The sequence below is a fragment of the Haliotis rubra genome, unplaced genomic scaffold, assembly GCF_003918875.1.
Source record: "Haliotis rubra isolate DU_JTF1 unplaced genomic scaffold, ASM391887v1 Scf8, whole genome shotgun sequence".
NCBI classification, from domain to species: domain Eukaryota; kingdom Metazoa; phylum Mollusca; class Gastropoda; order Lepetellida; family Haliotidae; genus Haliotis; species Haliotis rubra.
The window spans coordinates 417801-438852 of record NW_025767523.1 but is presented as its reverse complement, the minus strand read 5'-3'; the positions used below and the strand labels follow the sequence as shown (position 1 = coordinate 438852).

Here is a 21052-nt window from a genome sequence, read left to right as displayed (position 1 = left end):
ATTTAGGCAGCTGCATCCAGATCATTTATGCTGCTACATCCGTAGTTGTTGCACAGCTGTGTAATGAGTTTCTAAACATATGAAAATAGTCACTGGGTACGAAGTATGAAACTGAAACCGAGATGTAACAGACAGAGAGTCAGGTGAGGATGTGCCATGAGTTACTGTTCACTTTTCAAGATACTTGGCAGAAAAGAAACACCTACTTTGCTGTACAAGAGATACTAGTTATTACATTATGGCAAAAACAGCATCCCCTATCAAGTGGTTAACTGACTGCCCTCATGGTGATGCCAGTGCAGTACAGGTAGTCAGTGTGCCATGCTTGTCAAGGTCCTGCTGAAATGAGGATTGTTTGGTCACCTGGCTGCTGAAAGCTTACATTTATTCAATATCCCAAAAGAAAGTATTTAAGGTGTATATTTTTTTTCAAAATGTTATAGAAAGAGCTGAGGAGATATATTCATTTTTCTAAAACTGTGAGGGTTTAGTGGATATCACTACATATTGTCAGTACAACTGAGGGAATAGTGGATATCAGAACATATTGTCAGTATAACTGAGGGAATAGTGGATATCAGAACATATTGTCAGTATAACAGGGAATAGTGGATATCACTACATATTGTCAGTATAACATAGGGAATAGTGGATATCACTACATATTGTCAGTATAACATAGGGAGTAGTGGATATCACTTCATATTTTCAGTATAACATAGGGAATAGTGGATATCGCTAAATATTGTCAGTACAACTGAGGGAATAGTGGATATTGCTACATATTGTCAGTATAACATAGGGAATAGTGGATATCACTAAATATTGTAAGTACAACTGATGGAATAGTGGATATTGCTACATATTGTCAGTACAACTGAGGGAATAGTGGATATTGCTAAATATTGTCAGTACAACTGAGGGAATAGTGGCTATCACTACATATTGTAAGTACAACTGAGGGAATAGTGGCTATTGCTACATATTGTCAGTACAACTGAGTGAATAGTGGCTATTGCTACATATTGTCAGTATAACAGGGAATAGTGGATATCGCTACATATTGTCAGTACAACTGAGGGAATAGTGAATATCGCTAAATATTGTCAGTACAACTGAGGGAATAGTGGCTATTGCTACATATTGTAAGTACAACTGAGGGAATAGTGGCTATTGCTACATATTGTCAGTACAACTGAGTGGAATGCTAGATATTGTCAGTGCAACTGAGGGAATAGTGGCTATTGCTACATATTGTCAGTATAACAGAGGGAATAGTGGATATCGCTACATATTGTCAGTACAACTGAGGGAATAGTGGATATCGCTAAATATTGTCAGTACAACTGAGGGAATAGTGGATATTGCTAAATATTGTCAGTACAACTGAGGGAATAGTGGCTATCACTACATATTGTCAGTATAACTAGGGAAACTGAGGGTATGAGTGAATAGTGGCTACATACATATTGTCAGTACAACTGAGGGAATAGTGGCTATCACTACATATTGTCAGTACAACTGAGGGAATAGTGGATATCGCTAAATATTGTCAGTACAACTGAGGGAATAGTGGCTATCACTACATATTGTCAGTACAACTGAGGGAATAGTGGCTATCGCTACATATTGTCAGTACAACTGAGGGAATAGTGGCTATCGCTACATATTGTCAGTACAACTGAGGGAATAGTGGCTATCGCTACATATTGTCAGTACAACTGAGGGAATAGTGGCTATCGCTACATATTGTCAGTACAACTGAGGGAATAGTGAATATCGCTAAATATTGTCAGTACAACTGAGGGAATAGTGGCTATTGCTATATATTGTAGGTGCAACTGAGGGAATAGTGGATATCGCTACATATTGTCAGTGCACCTGAGGAAATAATGGTTATCGCTAAATATTGTCAGTACAACTGAGGGAATAATGGTTATCGCTACATATTCTCAGTACAACTGAGTGAATAGTGGATATCGCTACATACTGTCAGTACAACTGAGGGAATAGTGGATATTGCTAAATATTGTCAGTGCAACTGAGTGAATAGTGGCTATCGCTACATATTGTCAGTACAACTGAGAGAATAGTGGATATCGCTAAATATTGTCAGTATAACTGAGGGAATAGTGGCTATCACTACATATTGTCGGTACAACTGAGTGAATAGTGGTTACCGCTACATATTGTCAGTGCAACTGAGGGAATAGTGGATATCACTATTGTCAGTACACCTGTCCGGGAATAATGGAGATCACCACATATTGTCTGTATAACTGTGAGGGTATAGTGGGTATAAGTAACATCAGTAAACTTAACTTTAATTATTTTTATAACCCTAAATCAAGGCTAACCACTGACACCTTAGTGTTTAAGGTAGGTGCAGAGATGTTTCACATAGTGATAGTTAATTAGGGTATTTACTGTATGTTACATTCTTGCTGTAGCTGTTGAAGAGGGTTTAAAAATGTTTTAAAACAAAAAAGAAATCAATAACTCCTTCTTAGATTGTCCATTTAATAACAGTTCTCACATGTCTACTTTATTAAAATGGGAAATTGATTACTATTCCTCCAGGTAAGTTGATATAAATTCTCATACAGGAGAATGGGTGGTTATAAAACATTTGATATTTGTTAGACAAGAGTATTCAAAGTTGCTACAATCAGATTGCCTAACCAGAAAAAATACAATCAACTTGGTCATTTGTGACAAAAAGCCTTTCAATTTGTAAGTAGTTGTTGGGAGAACATTTTAAAACCGGAGTGAACATCAGATGAGTGCCAACCAGTGTGTTAATGTCACTAACAGCTCTCCCATCTCAAGGACATCTACTTGAAACGCAGGTGTCGAGGGGTTTTTTAACTTGAAAATTTATGTGCATACACCGAAATGCTGACATGAACACTGTTTTAATACTTAAAGCACACAGACACATTTAAAAGCTGTTAGATCCCTTGTTGAAATGACACTAAACTGATGCTGCGATTTGAATCTCCGTGCAAACAACTCGTCAGCTACCTGTGCATACAAATGCTGTAATCGTGCATGTTGGAAAGGTGAGACAAAACCTACACTAAATTAGGTAAAAACTGTTTTAATGTCTTGAATTATTTATAAGGTTGCCAAGGCAGGTGTTTACCATGAATGATAAAATCTGTACGACAGATTGTCCTCGAAGGCACACAATTTGTCTTGGCATGAATATGGACTGTTATTTCTGTGGTAGATAAACTGTATTGTTTGGGTAATAAACACGCACTGGGTTGGGTACAATGTGTGAAGCCCATTTCTGGTGTCCCCTGCCGTGATTTTGCAGGAATATTGCTAAAAGCGGCGTAAAACCAAACTCAATCAGTCAGTCAGTTACCATGTGGAGACTGACAGGCAGGGAAATGTCAAATATATCATGCAGCATAATGAAAAGTCAACACAGTGGCAAAAATATTTTTAATACAACTAAGAAGTACAAATTCAAATATGAAAATTGATAAACTTCATGAAAACACAACCCTCAAATTCACCTCATTTCATATTATCAAAAGAATTTCAAACAAAAAAACAACAAAGAACTAAAAATATTACAGTTTATATCACATCTGGAATATACTTCCAGTTTCAAAATAAATATGATTCACAAAAAACCGTCACCTCATTTTAACCCAGCATGTGAATAGTTAACAAATAGGGCAAAAATGTATCTGGGGACGTTGACATTTCACTTTGGCGTCATCGGCAGTCCAAACCATTGCAGGCTTCCTTCCCTGTTGGGCACCAAAGCGGCAGTGGTCGTATTGCAGTGAGATGGCATAAGACCATTGTGTAGACAGCTGGCCCCAATATAACCAGGCAACTCACTATATAAGGATAGGGCGTTAGATTGTGGTATTGGAGATCAAGTAACTGTATCCCAAGTCCAGGTTCTTGGTCCTTGTACAACACATCAGGTATATCTGTCAGCAGGTGCCTCCTTATCCTCCTCCTCCTCCCAATGTACAGGGTGCGTATGTGTATTGTGTCCTGTTATTACCCAGCCAGGTAATAAGCTTCCGTCGCTTCCTGGTAATGAAGGAATATTCTTGCAGACAATGGAATTGGAGTATGGTCTGTATCGAACATGTGGAGACATATTGGAGACCTATAAACCTTTAAGGTTTTTTTGTGGCATGGCATTTGTGTTAACAATTTGTTAACAGGTGGTAAGTAAAATAGGACATTGTTGACTTCAAATGCATTTAAATAAATTTCACTTTCAATAGCATCCGAAAAAATGTGTTTTGGGGGCTAAGTGTGAATCATGTGATACAGGGTGTGTAATGTTTTTGATAATTAATGATTGTTGTGGATAATTTGAGAGGAATGGAATTTTCAGACTGTCCTGAACCAATGGCGCCAGCAAAAGGTCACCTCAAGGAGATAGAGATCTTAGAATTATGTTATATCCCATTGCAGGGTGTCCCTGTCATGCAACCATTTTGTTTTGTGGGTAAATATTGATAAAGTTTAATTATCTTGTTTGTGGAGGGCATGGTTTGTCTGTGGGGGCAGTTTGCAGCTGGCCTGTTGGCTCCCCAGAGAAGGTGAACTGAGGCTTGTGTTATCACCCAGGAGGATATTGTGGGTGTTCAGTTATACAAGCTTAGAGGCGCCAGCCAGTATAATTTTGGCAGAACCATGCTTTGCTGTAAGTTACAAAATTGACCATAAAACATTGCCTCTACTTTAAACAAGATATTTACCTTGGTACCTGTACTTATTAATAAATAGTCAATTGTTCAGCTTTCAATGTGATTTTCTGATTTTGAGCAGTTTTGGTAATGTAATGTGATAAAATGGATGGTTGGGTTTCTTCACAAGCATGTAACCAAACATGCTTATAATGTTAACTGATACAGTTTCTTCACATTCCTAAATTTAGACACCAACTGTACCAAATATTCCTAGTTGCCTTGATTTGGGTTTCATGTCTTCCAGCAGGCAGGTGGTGTATGGTTTGAAGGTTACTGTAGAGAAACTGGTTTGATTCTTGTGATTCAGTTGACAGCAGTATTTTGGATGACTTGGGCTCTTGTTTGTATTAGTGATCCTATAAGCTATGGGGTTAGTCAGCGGAGACATGGTTACAGTATTACTGGGTTACAGATGCTGCATGACGTGGCCAACTCATCTGCTGATTCTTGAAGCACATTCTTCCTTGTTGAATAAGGCTAAAAATATCATTTGACTCTTTTATGTTGAAGTCAGCAAAACTAAATTGAACATGTAGTGTCACATTCTACCATTACTTGAGTCACATACAAAATACAAAATCTGAAATCTGTATTAAGATATGTCAAAATAATTATGTTGCTACATAGGAATGTCATAATGAGAAATATGAAAAATTGTAACTGAAAACATTTGAAAAGCGTAACTCCAGATTAATGCTAACTTAAATTTTTTTTATAGAAATGGTGTTAGTTCTATTTGGACAGACACTTGTTAAAGTCATTTATCATGAGATAAGTCATATCCATAGAAAGGCTGTGTTGTCTGTTTGATGGTTTGATTCTCTGACCACATCATACCCAAAGATGTTAAAAGATGCTGCTTGTTGATAGCCTGCCTGGTGCTCAGCATCATGGGATAATACACTGACTGGTCTGCTCCATGTTAGTATCATGTGTCTGATCATGGTGCCTTGCACACAAAAAAAACCCAGCCTAAGTCTAGACTACTACAAAACACCACATGTATGCGTGCATACACGTCATAGTTTATGTAAAATAAGCTTGAACGCAATGGTGAATGCCTTTTCACCTCATCTCGTGTTGACTCTGTGACTTACGTGGCTCACTGCTGTAGGAGGAGAAATACCTGCTCTGAATTTTATTTGGAAATTTAGGATATGTTGTGTCTGTTTGACACCTCAGTTATGATTCCATGTTAGTAACCTCATATTCATATTTTTGGTAGTAAGTCTATGATATCTTTTATAAAAATTACATGAAAATTGTCTGATACAAACATTTGAGCAATATATTGATATTTTGGTATCTACAAGTATAACCTTGATAATGTAACCACCACAACCACTGTCTGATCTGGAACTTTCTTTGAGACACTTTATGTGTTAACTAGGTCCAGGTTACCTCAGATAATTTGTGACATCGGTATTGTGGGCTCCCAACCTTTTTCAAAATCCCGAATCCTTCGTTGAGAAATATTGTGAAATAAATTTTAAATGTAATTATGAGATGAATACAGCAGGGGCCACCTTTTCTGCTTTGAGTTTCTTACTCTGCCACATGTATCATAAGATACGTTACTGGGTGATGGTCGTTATTGAGTCAGAAACTGGCTGGTGCTTTGAATGTCAAGGTCAGTGAAGGCCACATATTGGTGTGCTCTTGCTGTAAGAGGATGTAGAACATGCAACTGTCAGAAAGATTGTTGGAAGAATTTGTTTGGCAGCTGTTGAAGAGTGGAAAATAGATGCATTGTTCCATGAACATGCTTAGATGAGTTTCCAGTGACCATCAGTCAGCACTGTGTGTGGCTGTTGTAGATGGTGTTGGTTCATGTTGAGGGAGGGGATGTTCCTGATGGAGAAGATTCAGGATTTAACGATTGAGCTGGGTTTAGCCTCCATGGCTTAGGGCCCTGAGTACATGTGTAAATTAATTTGGTAAATTAATTTCTCATTCAATGCAAGAATAGATATAATCCAACTGTCATTTGAGCATTGCAATTGAAACAACAATTTTTAATTGATTATGTATTGGGTTTTAAAGAGGTCCTGGACAGGGCCTACACACTCAAATTTGAGATATAAGTCGGCAAAATGAGTACGTGACGCATGTGACTGTCTTAAGGAATGTTTTGGATTGTATGCTCCTGGCATAAATACAGGTTGTAAAAAAGATGGAATACTGTAGCATATTATATTTAACAACTCAGCGTAGTTCACTTACCGCACAACAGATTTCAAACACATGTGTTATTGATTGCCAACTCAAGGGAACAAAGAATTCTATTCTATTCTATTCTATCTGTGATATGCTTCAGTAAGTTTGTCTTGTGCCAGATTCAAATGAAATGACATTTAAAATAGCCATTTAATTAATTTACACTCTTGATCATAAACAATTCTCTGCTAAGTTAGTGATCAGCAGTTACAAAAATTTTAATTGAAAAAGGCCAAGACGGTATTGATAAGAGACATTGAGATAGCCATATCATTAATATGATAGATTGTATGTAAACTACACTTGATGATAAATCTGAAATGTGCTGCATTAGCAGGAACTGGAATTCCTTGTTTACACCTGCAGATCTGTGTGGGATGTTATCATAGTTATACCTGGCACAGACTCAACTGATATTCCAGGAGAACGCCGCTAAAAGAATGCGCCATAAATAGTTGTGTCTGCCTACGCAAACACAAGTTCATTTGCTGGATGTTCAGCTATCGCCAAAGCAATGTGGCTGTGTTTTTGCCGATATTTAAACTGTTCATTAAGAAATAACTTGCTGATACAGTTTATAGGTTTCTATCGTTAGTGATAAGTCTGAGCATTTACTGCCTGCTTGTGATGGCCTCAGGCACAGCGTTGGAGGCCTCTATACACTCGTCTGTGAATGCCTCCACAAATACTGTCATGTCTGACATTAAGTTTTGCTTTTTAACCCTGTAACTAGATTCTTCTAAAAAATATAGTTTTTAACGCTATTTGTAGCGTAGCCTCAGCGATTGCTTTGAACATGTTTACAAATGTCTGAGTCGAGTTGATTGAAACAGAATGTGTTATTTCTTGAGTATGTCTTTGATACTTGATGTTAGAGATTGGGGACTTGTATGACTCTTTCTTTGAGATACAGAGAAATTCTCCTGTAATAAAAAGCATCAGTCACAAATCACTTCCGAAACATGACTGACAAAATGGATCAGATGATCATGATGTTGACGTCGACGACAACTATGATGATGATGGTTTTCTGACAATGAAATAGGCTCTTGGAGGTGTTACAACCATGTGGGTTTCCAGTGAAATCGTGCTGGCCAGATTATTGGGGATTGGGATGCAGATCATATCTAGCTCCCAGAACTGTCTGTGAACTGAGAAGATGAATCATACCTCACATCCACTGAGACACATATCTTGGTCCAACAGCAATAGTTTACAGTTTAATATTCAGTAGGGAAGGGAAGAAATTTGGAGCTGATAAGACTTCATTTTCCTAAAAGCCTGCAATATTACCTAGGTAATAAAAATAAATTGAAATAGTTTCCTGCTTTATAAACAGTGATGTTCATGAAAGAAATATTATCTTGGTGTACTAAATATATCACGAACTGGACATGTGATGAGAGATTGTGAGTGACATGTTTGGATACACTTTCGCTGCCCTCTAGTTTCATGAAACGCTTTACAAACCTTGGTATCTCAAGATATAAATAGCGGCATTGAGCCAGACTGGAAGAAGTATCTGTTTCCAGTTTGTATACTACACACACTTTGCTAAGGATCACAAAAATTCACAACTTTACTTAACCGTAGATTTATAATTTGAAATTGTATCTGTTTATAACTGGATAAATAATACTATAGTAACCCATCTTTAGGCAAACAGTCAATTTATTCTAACCTAGTGCACTTGATACATGAGTAACCATAAAAATGGTTTTCATGGCACCAACTATTTTGCAAATCATGGAACGAGTCATTGGCAAATAAACAACACCTGCCAATAGCAGGTATGGCATCCACAAGATGCAATGACATACTGAAACCTAGGATCCATGCTTACAATAAGTTTAGATATTTAAACCAAATTCGACCCCACATCATAGTTTTCTGTAGAATCCATGATTTGATCCTTAGCAAAGTGTGAGTAGTATATATTACATAAAAAAGGATTTACCCCTGTTATTTTCACTTAAACAGCACAACCATCATTGTTATTTTTAATGATTTTGTCTACAGAACTTCAATGCTGCCCCCAAGCCTTTTGGGGCGCCATCTCCGGCCGCCCCTGCTGCTGCCCCTGCTGCTGCCCCCAGTTTCAGTAGCCCCAGTGTCAGTAGCCCCAGTGTCAACAGCCTGTCTCAGCAGACACAGAACATGAACATCTCAAGGTAGGTGCACCCGTCCGCATGTGACCTTCACAAGGGAGGTAACTCTTGAGTACTGGTAACCAAAGTTTGGGGACATTCACCGTTTATATTTTGAATTTTAGTATCAAGACTGTCAGAAAAATCAAATTAGGTTTCCAAGTACCGTATAAAATTAGGTTTCCAAGTACCGTATATTACCGTAGATAAGCCGTATAGGTATTTTAAAAACAAAATCATATTTGAATTCTTCTTTTGGCATAATCGAATATTTCATAGGGACATGACTGATATGGTGGCAGGGTGACTGTTGGAAATCACATGTAATTCAAACTGGTTGGGTATGAATGATATGTTTATAATGTATACAGATACAGCTTTGAATTTGATAAGTGAATTAATTATTAAGTGTGGAATGGCTTCTTGGTGGGAATCAAAATTCAACTGTTCAGTACACCACAGGGAAATGTCACATAATTGCTCATGAAAGTGTAGTTAGTTTGTTTGTTGTGATGGTTTTGCTGATTCTGCTGTTGAAAATTTGTTTAATTTTTGTTGGAACTAAAGCATGTCTTTTTGTTCGTGCCCTTTTGTTAAATATGCTACTAATAGACTAATTACAATGCTGAACAAAACAAAATGATAAATTATTTACTAATGAGGCATTATTTTATGATTATTTCTTTTCAGTATAATTCTAAAATTATATTATGCGATGTTGGTGTTGTCTAAACTGTTACATGAACACAAAGTGCTAACTGAGGTTATTGATCAAAGAAGTCTAATGTGTATAATCCTGCTGTTTTCATTAGGCTAACTGTATTTGCCATTAGGCTAACTCACACTGAGCATCCAGACAAAGTCACGTGACTGGATGATTCTAACCAAGATCGAGGCTAACACGTAGGCAAGAATACTTATTTGATGTAGTTACTTACCATCTCAAACAAAATGTAACCAATCAGCTACCATGGCGACAAACATATTAATCAAATTTATGGCTTTTGTATTGAAATGTTTTGTAATCATCTATAATTTCAATGTTGTGAAAACTGATACCTGGAAGATTAAAATTTATACTTTCATAGCTGCCTTTGTGTATATCAGTGTCTACTGTAGTTATAAAGAAAGCATAGTGCACAAATCATGGAGCATGGCTTATGTAGTTATATATTGTTATACTTATATGTTACATTATCAGTAAGAGTAACATGTAGTGTTGGAAGTACAAATGAAAAATCAGTTAACAACAACCGACATAAAAATGTGTAAAAATGACACTTTTGTTACAATTTCAGCGATCTGGGACCCATTTCACAGGCAATCGTAGCGCCAAGGTTATCGTAACTCCCATACTTTAACACAGGCTTACGATAGTCGTTAGCGCCAAGGTTATCGTAACTCCCATACTTTAACACAGGCTTACGATAGTCGTAGCGTTATGATCACTTTGTGAAACGGGCCCTAGGTCCGTTTTGGTAGATGTTCAAACACTAAGCATGTAAACAAGGGTTATTGTCTGACTGTATATTGCTGCTTATGAAGGAACTATTTTGTGTGTGATACACAACTATTTCAAGGTCTTATATACCTTGTACAGTGTAGTTAGGGAATAAACTTCAATGCAAGCTGTGAATGAGTTTTGATGTCTCCTACCAGCAGCCAGACACCCGACTACCTTAACGCTGCACAGCGGTATACGGAGAGGGAGGCGGCGCCAGACCCCACACAGAACCAATCAAGATCTTTCAAATTTCTTCAAGGTCTCATGGACAGTGGACAAGGTGGGCCTGATACCAGCCATATCTCAAGGGAGATAACTCTCAACAGTTTCAATGTTTTCCATGAAAAATGTTGTGACCATGGCCATCAAGCTCCTTACAGTGATACATTATTCCCTGTGCTCCCAGTACTATATCTGCCACCATTCTAAACTTCTCACATTGCTCCTGATTGGAGTTAAACATGACTCAGCGACCAAGTGACAGATGAGCCTTGAAAAATGTATGCCTGATAGCTGTCAGTCTGTCAATTAATTTGTTTGTTTGTCAAATAGAAATCCAATTAAAATTTAAGAACACAGACAGTGTGAGAAAATGTAAGGGATAACTGGATGCTATGAATCCTGAATGAGTCTTTGGAAAACTACTTCAGACAAATGGCCTCAGTCTGTCAATTATTTTGTTTGTTTGTCAAATAGAAATCCAATTAAAATTTAAGAACACAGACAGTGTGAGAAATTGTAAGTGATAACTGGATGCTATGAATCCTGAATGAGTCTTTGGAAAACTACTTCAGACAAATGGCCTCAGCTAATGGACAATTCACAAGTTGACAAATATCACCGGTTTGATAGATAGATTCTGGTAAAGACAACCACCTCAATGGTGGCAGTAATAATGCTGGGACAGTAAGAAGATGTTATGCACTACAACGGAGTTTGATCAACCATGACGCAAGGGAGATAACTCAACTTTTAAATAGTATATATTCATTTTGAAATTTCTTTAAGTTGAATGTAAGTAAAGTAGTGATGTTCTTTGTTCAATGCACACATTCTCAAATGTTGCGGACCTCGTCTAGTTTTGTGGTAATATGATGGCAACGGCAATAAGTGCCAAAAGTGTCATATCCAGAAAGAAATTTCAAAAGCTAAAACATCTGGGTATATAAATATCATGATGTCTTAAGACTCCAATAGGCAGCGATCATTTGTTCCTTCATTGCAACCTTTCCCAACTTTGCATTCTAGATAAAATTAGATCCCTTGAGTTAATGCTGACCAGCTGCGTCGCATTGCATTTGTTTCTCATGCATCCTCTCACAAGTTCATCTGGTTCTGCAGACATGTTTACAGACTGCCATGAATTAGCTGGAATATTACTGATGTGGCAGAACAATATTCACACTCGCTTGTGGCCAACCTTTAAGAGTCTCATACATGAGCAGTGTTTGAAATTAAGTATGGAAGATTCAGGGACTCCTATAACTTCAAATGCTATAGGAGCAAGGACCTTGGTGCCTACCTTACTTTCTAACACTGCAAAAGTGACCATCCATTTAATGTTCTTGGAGGGATTTGATTTTTTGCTTTAATACACCTCAATGTCATCCAATATTTTTATTATCATTTTACTAGTTTTTTTTTGTGCTTTGTGAAAAATTATTTTTGGCGACAAATCACTTTTTACAACAAATACCAATTTTCTCCTTGGAATATGAAATGGATGGTCCTTGAATGTCATTTAGCCTCCACCCATAGAATCCTCACTTCATCATGCCTGCCAACTCATCCACCCACCCTTTCAGAAGCCCCCACGGCCTTCGGACAGCCCCCTTCGGGAGACACGCCTGGCGCGGCAGGCTCCTCCCAAGGGAAGGTCAAGGCTATCATGGCGTAGAAATATAACAACCCCATTGGACTATATTCAAACACCAATGTGGAGAGAGAACTCGAAGGACAGTCTAAATTCTTGGTCAAAGATCCCAGCGGGTAAATCTTCTATGATGTTATGTTGTATCTGGTGATAATGTCAGTGGCGATATTTCAGTTCAGTTGAAATCATTCAAACTGACAAGTGGAAGGAGTGTATTGTCTTGGTGTTGGATTAGCTTTGGAGAATGTGAGGAAGGATGTTTCTAAATAGTCAATAATGTCTGTGCTGTATACAACATAGTAAGTTCCTGAGAATAGCCCTGTTGTTAAAGGATAAGGCACTGTCTTTTAAAAATCTCCATGACAGGGACTATGCTGCCCCAAAAGTGGCCCAGTCTTTTAGGTTTAACAAATGTCCCTCAGCGGTGGCAGGATTCATTGTCTGACGTCGGAATCCCAGAATTTAACCCCAGGTATAGTCCTTGATCTGTCATTGCCATAGTTGTGTTTATTGGTTTCAAACGAGTTGTGAACCTCTACAATCTTTGTTCTTTCTTCATTAAGCTAATTGTAAAGATATCAATTAGGCACTGTTCAAACTGATGTGAAGCCCAACACACTCACTCACAGCAGGTCAGGTTTTATGTCGCTTTTGCAATACTTCAGCAACATTGCAGGGGTCACCAGGAATGGTCTTCACACGTTGTACCTAAATGGGAAATGATGAACATTTAGATAATCCACTGCCCCTTACAGCATTGAGAGGAATGGGTTAGGGTCCTTAATATTTTAACTTCAGCACCTTTTGATAAAGAAGTTGCTAGAACAACTAGGCTGCCCACTACCCCCTGCCCCCCTACAGCACTGAGTAGAATGGAGTCAAGATCGTAAATAAGTTGATTGTGGCCCTTTTGAATGTAGAAGTTGTAAGTCACAGAACTCCAAACAACCTGACAGCAAGAACTGTACACCCGGGAATCTCTGTATATGTCCAGATATTCACTGTCTCATTGGCCTTGTATTTCAGACCAATGGGCAGCAGCTGAACCTGTCCAGGCTTGGCGCAGGTATACTCGCCTTGCAACTGATAGGTCGCCTGTGTGCAGTGTGGTGCAGGTCATGTGACCTGTTCTGCTCTTTCCATTGGTTGATCAGGCGTTTAGTATTTGTTAGAATCCTATAGGAAACTGTGTTGTGTTGGGGTTGATGTGTCTCACTGTTGGACATTATAGAATCTAGCACGCTCCAGGTAGAATGATTGATGAGTCTTCTCATTAGGTGAATTGTATTGCATCGTCTTTGTGATGAGTATGACTGAACATATACTGAGGGGAAAAAATAAGGTATCACATGAAACCACAAGTGTTCCTTTATTTGTTTCAAGGTTTCTTCACAAGTTGTACGATACAACGCTTGTGAAGAAACCTGGAAAAAAATAAAGGAACACTTGTGCTTTCTTGTGATCCCTTATTTTTCCCCTCAGTATATAAGACTGGTGTGTTATATATTCATGACTGAATTTCAGTGAATTCCATGATTGAATGATACATATGATTTTCATGTGACTTGTATTTTTCTGTATAGCTGAAACTAAAACCTCCATAACGTGATCAAATAGTTTTCATCATGCATTAGTTATGTGCTATTGGCTCATTGCAACATTTCATTCAGATGTTCGAATGATGAAGTTTGAATGTATTTATGAGTTTTCAGCATGCAGAGTGTGAAATCCTGTTAATACCATACCAATAACACACACCCCCATTAACCTGTAGGCTAGAACTTTATTCAAACCCCATGTATTCAATGATACTATTAACGTATTCTACGATATATGTATTGAATCCTCATTAGATTTATATCAGTTTGATCTGTCTGTCTGCACTCTTTCAATGTATAAAAATGCACAACTTGTATGTTTATATTGAAAGCACCTTTAGAGATGAGAAGTTTGTAGGGGAACGCAGCAGTCAGTTTTTTGTCACATTCTTTGGAGTAGCAAAAAGTTAATAACATTTGGTGTATTACAAATTTTAACATGGGATGAATGTGTTTTTATGATTACTATTTCCCAAAATGATAGTTGCGGGGAATTTAAGCTTCAGTCAGATGTTTATTGCAGTGTCATGATGTGTTAAACCTAGTATGAGGTGTGTTTCAGAGTGATATTGTTCATGGCATGGAATGATGACTTGGCATGATATGCATGGAGTGTCCTCTTTCAGGAACGATGAACCGTCACCAGCACCAACTTTGGGCAGAACTAACGGTACATCCACCGAAAATAATTCCCAACCTGAAAACCGTGTATATTATCCTTCTGAAACGTATAAATTGGTTCAGGAGGAGGAAAACAAGCAAGAAAAGGGGGATCAGAGATTCAAACCTGCACAATCTCGGTCACTCAAAATGTTACAGGACCAACTGGAGAGGTATGGTAATGAGGGGCAGTCGAGGTCATGGTCACGCATAAGGGGGACAATCGCTGTGGGACAGTGGGAACATGGGGCAAGGGAGACAACTCATGTAGAATTAGACATAATATAGATTAAGGTCTGAAAAAACCTGATAATTTATGATTGAAATAGGAAAAGGAAAAGCAGTCAAACTGGTAGATATGTTTTTTTAATCAGTTATTGGTATTATTCAGTCTTCTATACAATACATACTTAGTTTATACAAGACTGTAAAATACTGATGATGTATTTGCCAGTAATAAAAAATTTGAAATTTATTGAAATCGTTTGTTTGAGTCAGTGGTATTTTGTGGTGATTTAATGTAATAAACTAATCTTATATATTTTGTATACATTATAGTTCTGTTAGCAGTCAAAAACAAGTTAATTTACAAATTTAAGAAATCAGTTATTTTTGTTATTACCTGTATGTGGATATTTTTAGCTCCAACTTTACCATCACCCGTCATAGACCAGCCAAGTTAAATCGATGATATAATATATTAGATTCCCATCCCCATTGTAAAAAAATATTGGGAGGGGGATTTTACATTTTGTAACCCACTGTAAGATGAGATAGAGAACTTACCAATACTTGTATCCTTGTATGTATGTACTGATCACATTGTATATGTAATTCATAATATTATTCTCATTGTATTAACTGTTAATGGATGTGATTCTCTTGAAGTGTTCATCTTTGGTGATACAATGTGTATAGGGTGGGTCATCATGAAAACAAAAAGGTAGTGCTTGTACTAATACTCTTTTTGATACGTGGACCAATATGATGATGTTGGGGGTACCGGTATGTCAAAGAAAATCCCAAAATGTAATACAGCCTAAATCTGTAGAGTAGGAAGATCTGGAATAAGACAAAGGAGGCCCAGTTAGTTTGAAAATGTGATTAAGCTGCTCATTTCAACCATCAGTGATTATTGTGATTAAGTCTGTGAATATATTTTGCTATTGTTTAACATATGGAACATGTTGGAATAATCACATATAATGACATAGTTTAGCATTATGTGCATGAGATATTAATCTGTTCTGCTCCAAGCCTACTAATAGTAGACTAGCGATTAGTTGTAGACAAACAGTACTTGTGTATGTCTTTACTGTGTTATAACTGTTTACGTCTTTGCACTTTAACAATGTACTGTGGGTCAGAACCCTCCTTTAATGGATATACATGTAGTAATACTCTGAATTGTTTTTGTGAAATTAGAAATTAAAGTCTTCCTTTCAGATGAAACTATTTGTTTTGCTGAACACTTTACATTGCATGTACCTGTTGTTGATTGTTTGTTTGTTTGTTGTTTACAGCGGTGGAGGAGTAACACCTGGACAGGCAGCTGGAGGAGGTACGTTGGGTGTTGGCGTGTTGGGAGGGTGATCTGCATTGGTAGGGTGATCTGCGTTGGGAGGGTGATCTGCATTGGGAGGGTGATCTGCGTTGGGAGGGTGATCTGCATTGGTAGGATGATCTGCATTGGTAGGATGATCTGCATTGGTAGGATAATCTGCGGTGCGAGGGTGATCTGCGTTGGGAGGATAATCTACGTTGGGAGGGTGATCTGCATTGGTAGGATAATCTGCGTTGGGAGGGTGATCTGCATTCGGAGGGTGATCTGCATTGGGAGGATAATCTGCAATCTGCATTGGTAGGGTGATCTGCGTTGGTAGGATAATCTGCGTTGGGAGGGTGATCTGCATTGGGAGGGTGATCTGTGTTAAAGGGATAAATGGATTGTTAATATAGGTTATCTACTGATGGATGAATGAGAGATTTGCAAATGGATGGAAGCATGTTGAGACAGAAGGAATAGACTCCACATCTCCCGGACAGATAGGATATGTGGATGAGTGGACGATGACCAGAATAGAAGTCCAGAAACATTTTGTCACCATTGAACACAGAAGTATTTTCTCTCTTCAGCCAAACACTCTGGATGGGCTCCACCTAAGCCAGCCCCAGGCCCAGCCCCAGCCCCAGCCCCAGTGCCGGCCAGTACCCCTGCTGCCAAGCCATGGGCCCCCTCAGCCCCTGCACCACCACCTCTTGGCCCAGCCAAGGGGGCACCCATGGGAGGACCTATGGGAGGACCCATGGGAGGACCTATGGGAGGACCTATGGGAGGACCTATGGGAGGACCTATGGGCCGAGGCCCTGTGCCCAAGCCTACCGGCAAGGGAGCAACAAAGTTTAAAAAGGGTGATGCTGTGGTGCGCCAACAGGGAGCAACTGGAGCTGACATTCCCAGAGTGGCCACCTGTGCCCAGTGCGGGAATACCATTAGGTAAAGATTTGACACCTTATTGCTTACACAAACTTGTAGTTTTAAACAACTCTAAAGTTGTGAAATAACCTTTGTTTGAGTTTTATTTTGAAATCCTCGGTACAAAGATCAGCATGAATTGTTTCAAATTTTAGTTTTTGAAGGGCCCAATCCATAAAGTGTTAACACACAATGTCATTTGTAAGCCTATGTTTAGCTATACTGTTACGATAGCTTGTAATACTACAGGCACTTCATGATTGGGATCCTGAACACTTATTACAGTACTTACAAACAAAATGTTTGAAACACAAGACTTGGTTTGTGTGTTCCAGAGGTCCATTTGTGGTTGCCATGGGCAAGACGTGGTGTCCCGATCATTTTATCTGTGCCAACCCCCGCTGTGGTGTCAAGCTGATTGACATCGGCTTCGTGGAGGAGGGCGGCTATCTCTACTGTGAGCGAGACTACGAGCTGTACTTTGCCCCCAAATGTACTAAGTGCAATGCTGCCATTGTTGGAGTAAGTTTTTATTATGTATACTACTCAAAATAAGTTGTCGAACACCCTTTTATAATATGACTGTTCTTGATGGCAACTGCAACTGTTGGGGGTGTTCTGCACGCGCTACCCATGTTCCGTACGTGTGCTGGCCGCACTACCCGTCTTGTGAGGAACACATGGTTCATACTGACAAACAATCTCATTCTTCAGTGATTCTTCGTAGCCTAGTGGATAAAACCGCCAAGCAAGTAAGTGAAGGGTTGCAGGTTCGAAACCACGCATCAGCACAATATATTGGATGTTTTCAATAATGTGATATTTTATTATCGTATTCAGTATTAGCAAGACTTATATCAATCTTCAAAAGATATCAATCTTCAAAAGGAGAAAAATAATTCAAAGTCAAGGGTTATTCCTAAAAAAAATTCCCTGGATGGGGGCAGTTTTGTAGAAAATCCACTGGATTTCTTGGAGAATGCCCGCGAAACTGCCTGTACAGGTTTACTTGGTAAAAGGAGACAATAATGTGACGTCACTGGAGGTTTATAAGTTTAAATCTTAATTGTTTTTGAAACCACACTTTCTTATGTTTTGTTATTTTCATGCTGTGTCTCATGTGGAAGTAGGTTTTGAGTATTGAATTGAGTTATTGCAGTTCAATGGTTTCTGTGTATAAGTTGTTAATTGAAATTCAGCTTGTCCAGTGTGGGAGCAAGGCATGAATTCTAAGCATTATTTCAGGAATTGTATAGATTTACTCACTAAGTGCTGAGGGGCGGAGTGGTAACCTAGTGGTTAAAGCGTTTGCTCATCACTCCGAAGACCTGGGTTTGATTCTCCACATGGGTACATTGTGTGTCGCCATTTTCTGGTGTCTCCCGCCGTGATATTGCTGGAATATTGCTGGACTATTGCTAAAAGAAGTGTAAAAACTCACTTACTCACTCACCAAGTGCTGAATGTACTGTGTTTTGTTTCCAGGAATGTGTGAATGCTCTGCAGAAGAGTTACCATCCTCAGTGTTTCCTGTGCTTCCAATGCAAGCAGCCCATTGGTGGAAACCAGTTCCACATCGAGGACGGAAACCCTTACTGTGAGAAAGGTGAGTCAGGGCCCAGCATGTCATTGGGAGAGGGGATTCAAGGTGATATAGGTTCCATGGATGTTCCAGGACAGACTAGGTCCCCAGTACCCCATGCTTGTCTCCCAATGGAGATTCCAGGACAGACTAGGTCCCCAGTACCCCATGCTTGTCTCCCAATGGAGATTCCAGGACAGACTAGGTCCCCAGTACCCAATGCTTGTCTCCAAATGGAGATTCCAGGACAGAATAGGTCCCCAGTACCCCATGCTTGTTTCCCAATGGAGATTCCAGGACAGAATAGGTCCCCAGTACCCCATGCATGTCTCCAAATGGAGATTCCAGGACAGAATAGGTCCCCAGTACCCCATGCTTGTCTCCCAATGGAGATTCCAGGTCAGACTAGGTCCCCAGTACCCCATGCTTGTCTCCAAATGGAGATTCCAGGACAGAATAGGTCCCCAGTACCCCATGCTTGTTTCCCAATGGAGATTCCATGGGACAGAGTCTAGGTCCCCAGTACCCCATGCATGTCTCCCAATGGAGATTCCAGGACAGTCTAGGTCCCCAGTACCCCATGCATGTCTCCAAATGGAGATTCCAGGTCAGACTAGGTCCCCAGTACCCCATGCTTGTCTCCCAATGGAGATTCCAGGACAGACTAGGTCCCCAGTACCCCATGCTTGTCTCCCAATGGAGATTCCAGGACAGACTAGGTCCCCAGTACCCCATGCATGTCTCCCAATGGAGATTCCAGGACAGAATAGGTCCCCAGTACCCCATGCTTGTTTCCCAATGGAGATTCCAGGACAGACTAGGTCCCCAGTACCCCATGGTTGTCTCCCAATGGAGATTCCAGGACAGACTAGGTCCCCAGTACCCCATGGTTGTCTCCCAATGGAGATTCCAGGACAGACTAGGTCCCCAGTACCCCATGGTTGCCTCCCAATGGAGATTCCAGGTCAGTCTAGGTCCCCAGTACCCCATGCTTGTCTCCCAATGGAGATTCCAGTCTAGGTCCCCAGTACCCCATGCTTGTCTCCCAATGGGTCCCCAGGTCCCCCCCATGCTTGTTTCCCAATGGAGATTCCAGGTCAGTCTAGGTCCCCAGTACCCCATGCTTGTCTCTCCCAATGGAGATTCCAGGACAGTAATCCCAATGGGTCCAGGTCCCCAGTACCCCATGTTGTCTCCCAATGGAGATTCCAGGTCAGTCTAGGTCCCCAGTACCCCATGCTTGTCTCCCAATGGAGATTCCAGGTCAGTCTAGGTCCCCAGTACCCCATGCTTGTCTCCCAATGGAGATTCCAGGTCAGACTAGGTCCCCAGTACCCCATGGTTGTCTCTCCCAATGGAGATTCCAGGTCAGTCTATGGGTCCCCAGTACCCCATGCTTGTCTCCCAATGGAGATTCCAGGTCAGTCTAGGTCCCCAGTACCCCATGCTTGTCTCCCAATGGAGATTCCAGGACAGTCTAGGTCCCCAGTACCCCATGCTTGTCTCCCAATGGAGATTCCAGGACAGTCTAGGTCCCCAGTACCCCATGCTTGTCTCCCAATGGAGATTCCAGGTCAGACTAGGTCCCCAGTACCCCATGCTTGTCTCCCAATGGAGATTCCAGGACAGTCTAGGTCCCCAGTACCCCATGCTTGTCTCCCAATGGAGATTCCAGGACAGACTAGGTCCCCAGTACCCCATGCTTGTCTCCCAATGGAGATTCCAGGACAGTCTAGGTCCCCAGTACCCCATGCATGTCTCCCAAAGGAGATTCCAGGTCAGTCTAGGTCCCCAGTACCCCATGCATGTCTCCAAATGGAGATTCCAGGGCAGTCTAGGTCCCCAGTACCCCATGCATGTCTCCCAATGGAGATTCCAGGACACACTAGGTCCCCAGTACCCCATGGTTGTGTCCCTGTGCAAATTTTAATGAAGAATTAGGCCTATTGAATAGACGCTCTAAATTTGTTTGGCTTAAGTTTTGTAAGAGCTACTGTGTATTCATGACAGGATAATCATTCAGGACAAATTTTCACATTTTCATCCATATAATTGTTTTGTCCGTAGATTGGAACGCCATGTTCCAGACAATGTGCTCTGGGTGCAGCTTCCCCATTGAACCCGGCGACAAATGGGTTGAGGCCATGGGCAAGAACTTCCATTCAGAATGCTTCAACTGCTCGGTGAGTTACCTCCCTTTGTATGCTGTTCATAACCAATGCCAAGTTTGTCTCGCTGTGCTTTTAAGAGTAATTTTGAAAA

General features: G+C 40.0%; 1 protein-coding gene across 4 annotated transcripts in view; it reads left to right on the top strand.

The window, feature by feature from the left end:
- The window catches only part of LOC124261400 (LIM domain-binding protein 3-like), a 55106-nt gene that overhangs the window by 30746 nt on the left and 3308 nt on the right, over positions 1 to 21052 (top strand). For 2 of the 4 annotated variants that reach the window (XM_046695714.1, XM_046695716.1), the window contains 8 exons: positions 8970 to 9121; positions 10757 to 10881; positions 13501 to 13540; positions 16256 to 16293; positions 16869 to 17229; positions 17544 to 17730; positions 18694 to 18814; positions 20858 to 20973. In XM_046695714.1, coding sequence (XP_046551670.1) covers positions 8970 to 9121; positions 10757 to 10881; positions 13501 to 13540; positions 16256 to 16293; positions 16869 to 17229; positions 17544 to 17730; positions 18694 to 18814; positions 20858 to 20973 — 1140 coding nt within the window. The remainder of the gene's footprint in view (positions 1 to 8969; positions 9122 to 10756; positions 10882 to 13500; positions 13541 to 16255; positions 16294 to 16868; positions 17230 to 17543; positions 17731 to 18693; positions 18815 to 20857; positions 20974 to 21052) is intronic. The other 2 variants (XM_046695715.1, XM_046695717.1) reach the window with 2 other exon arrangements.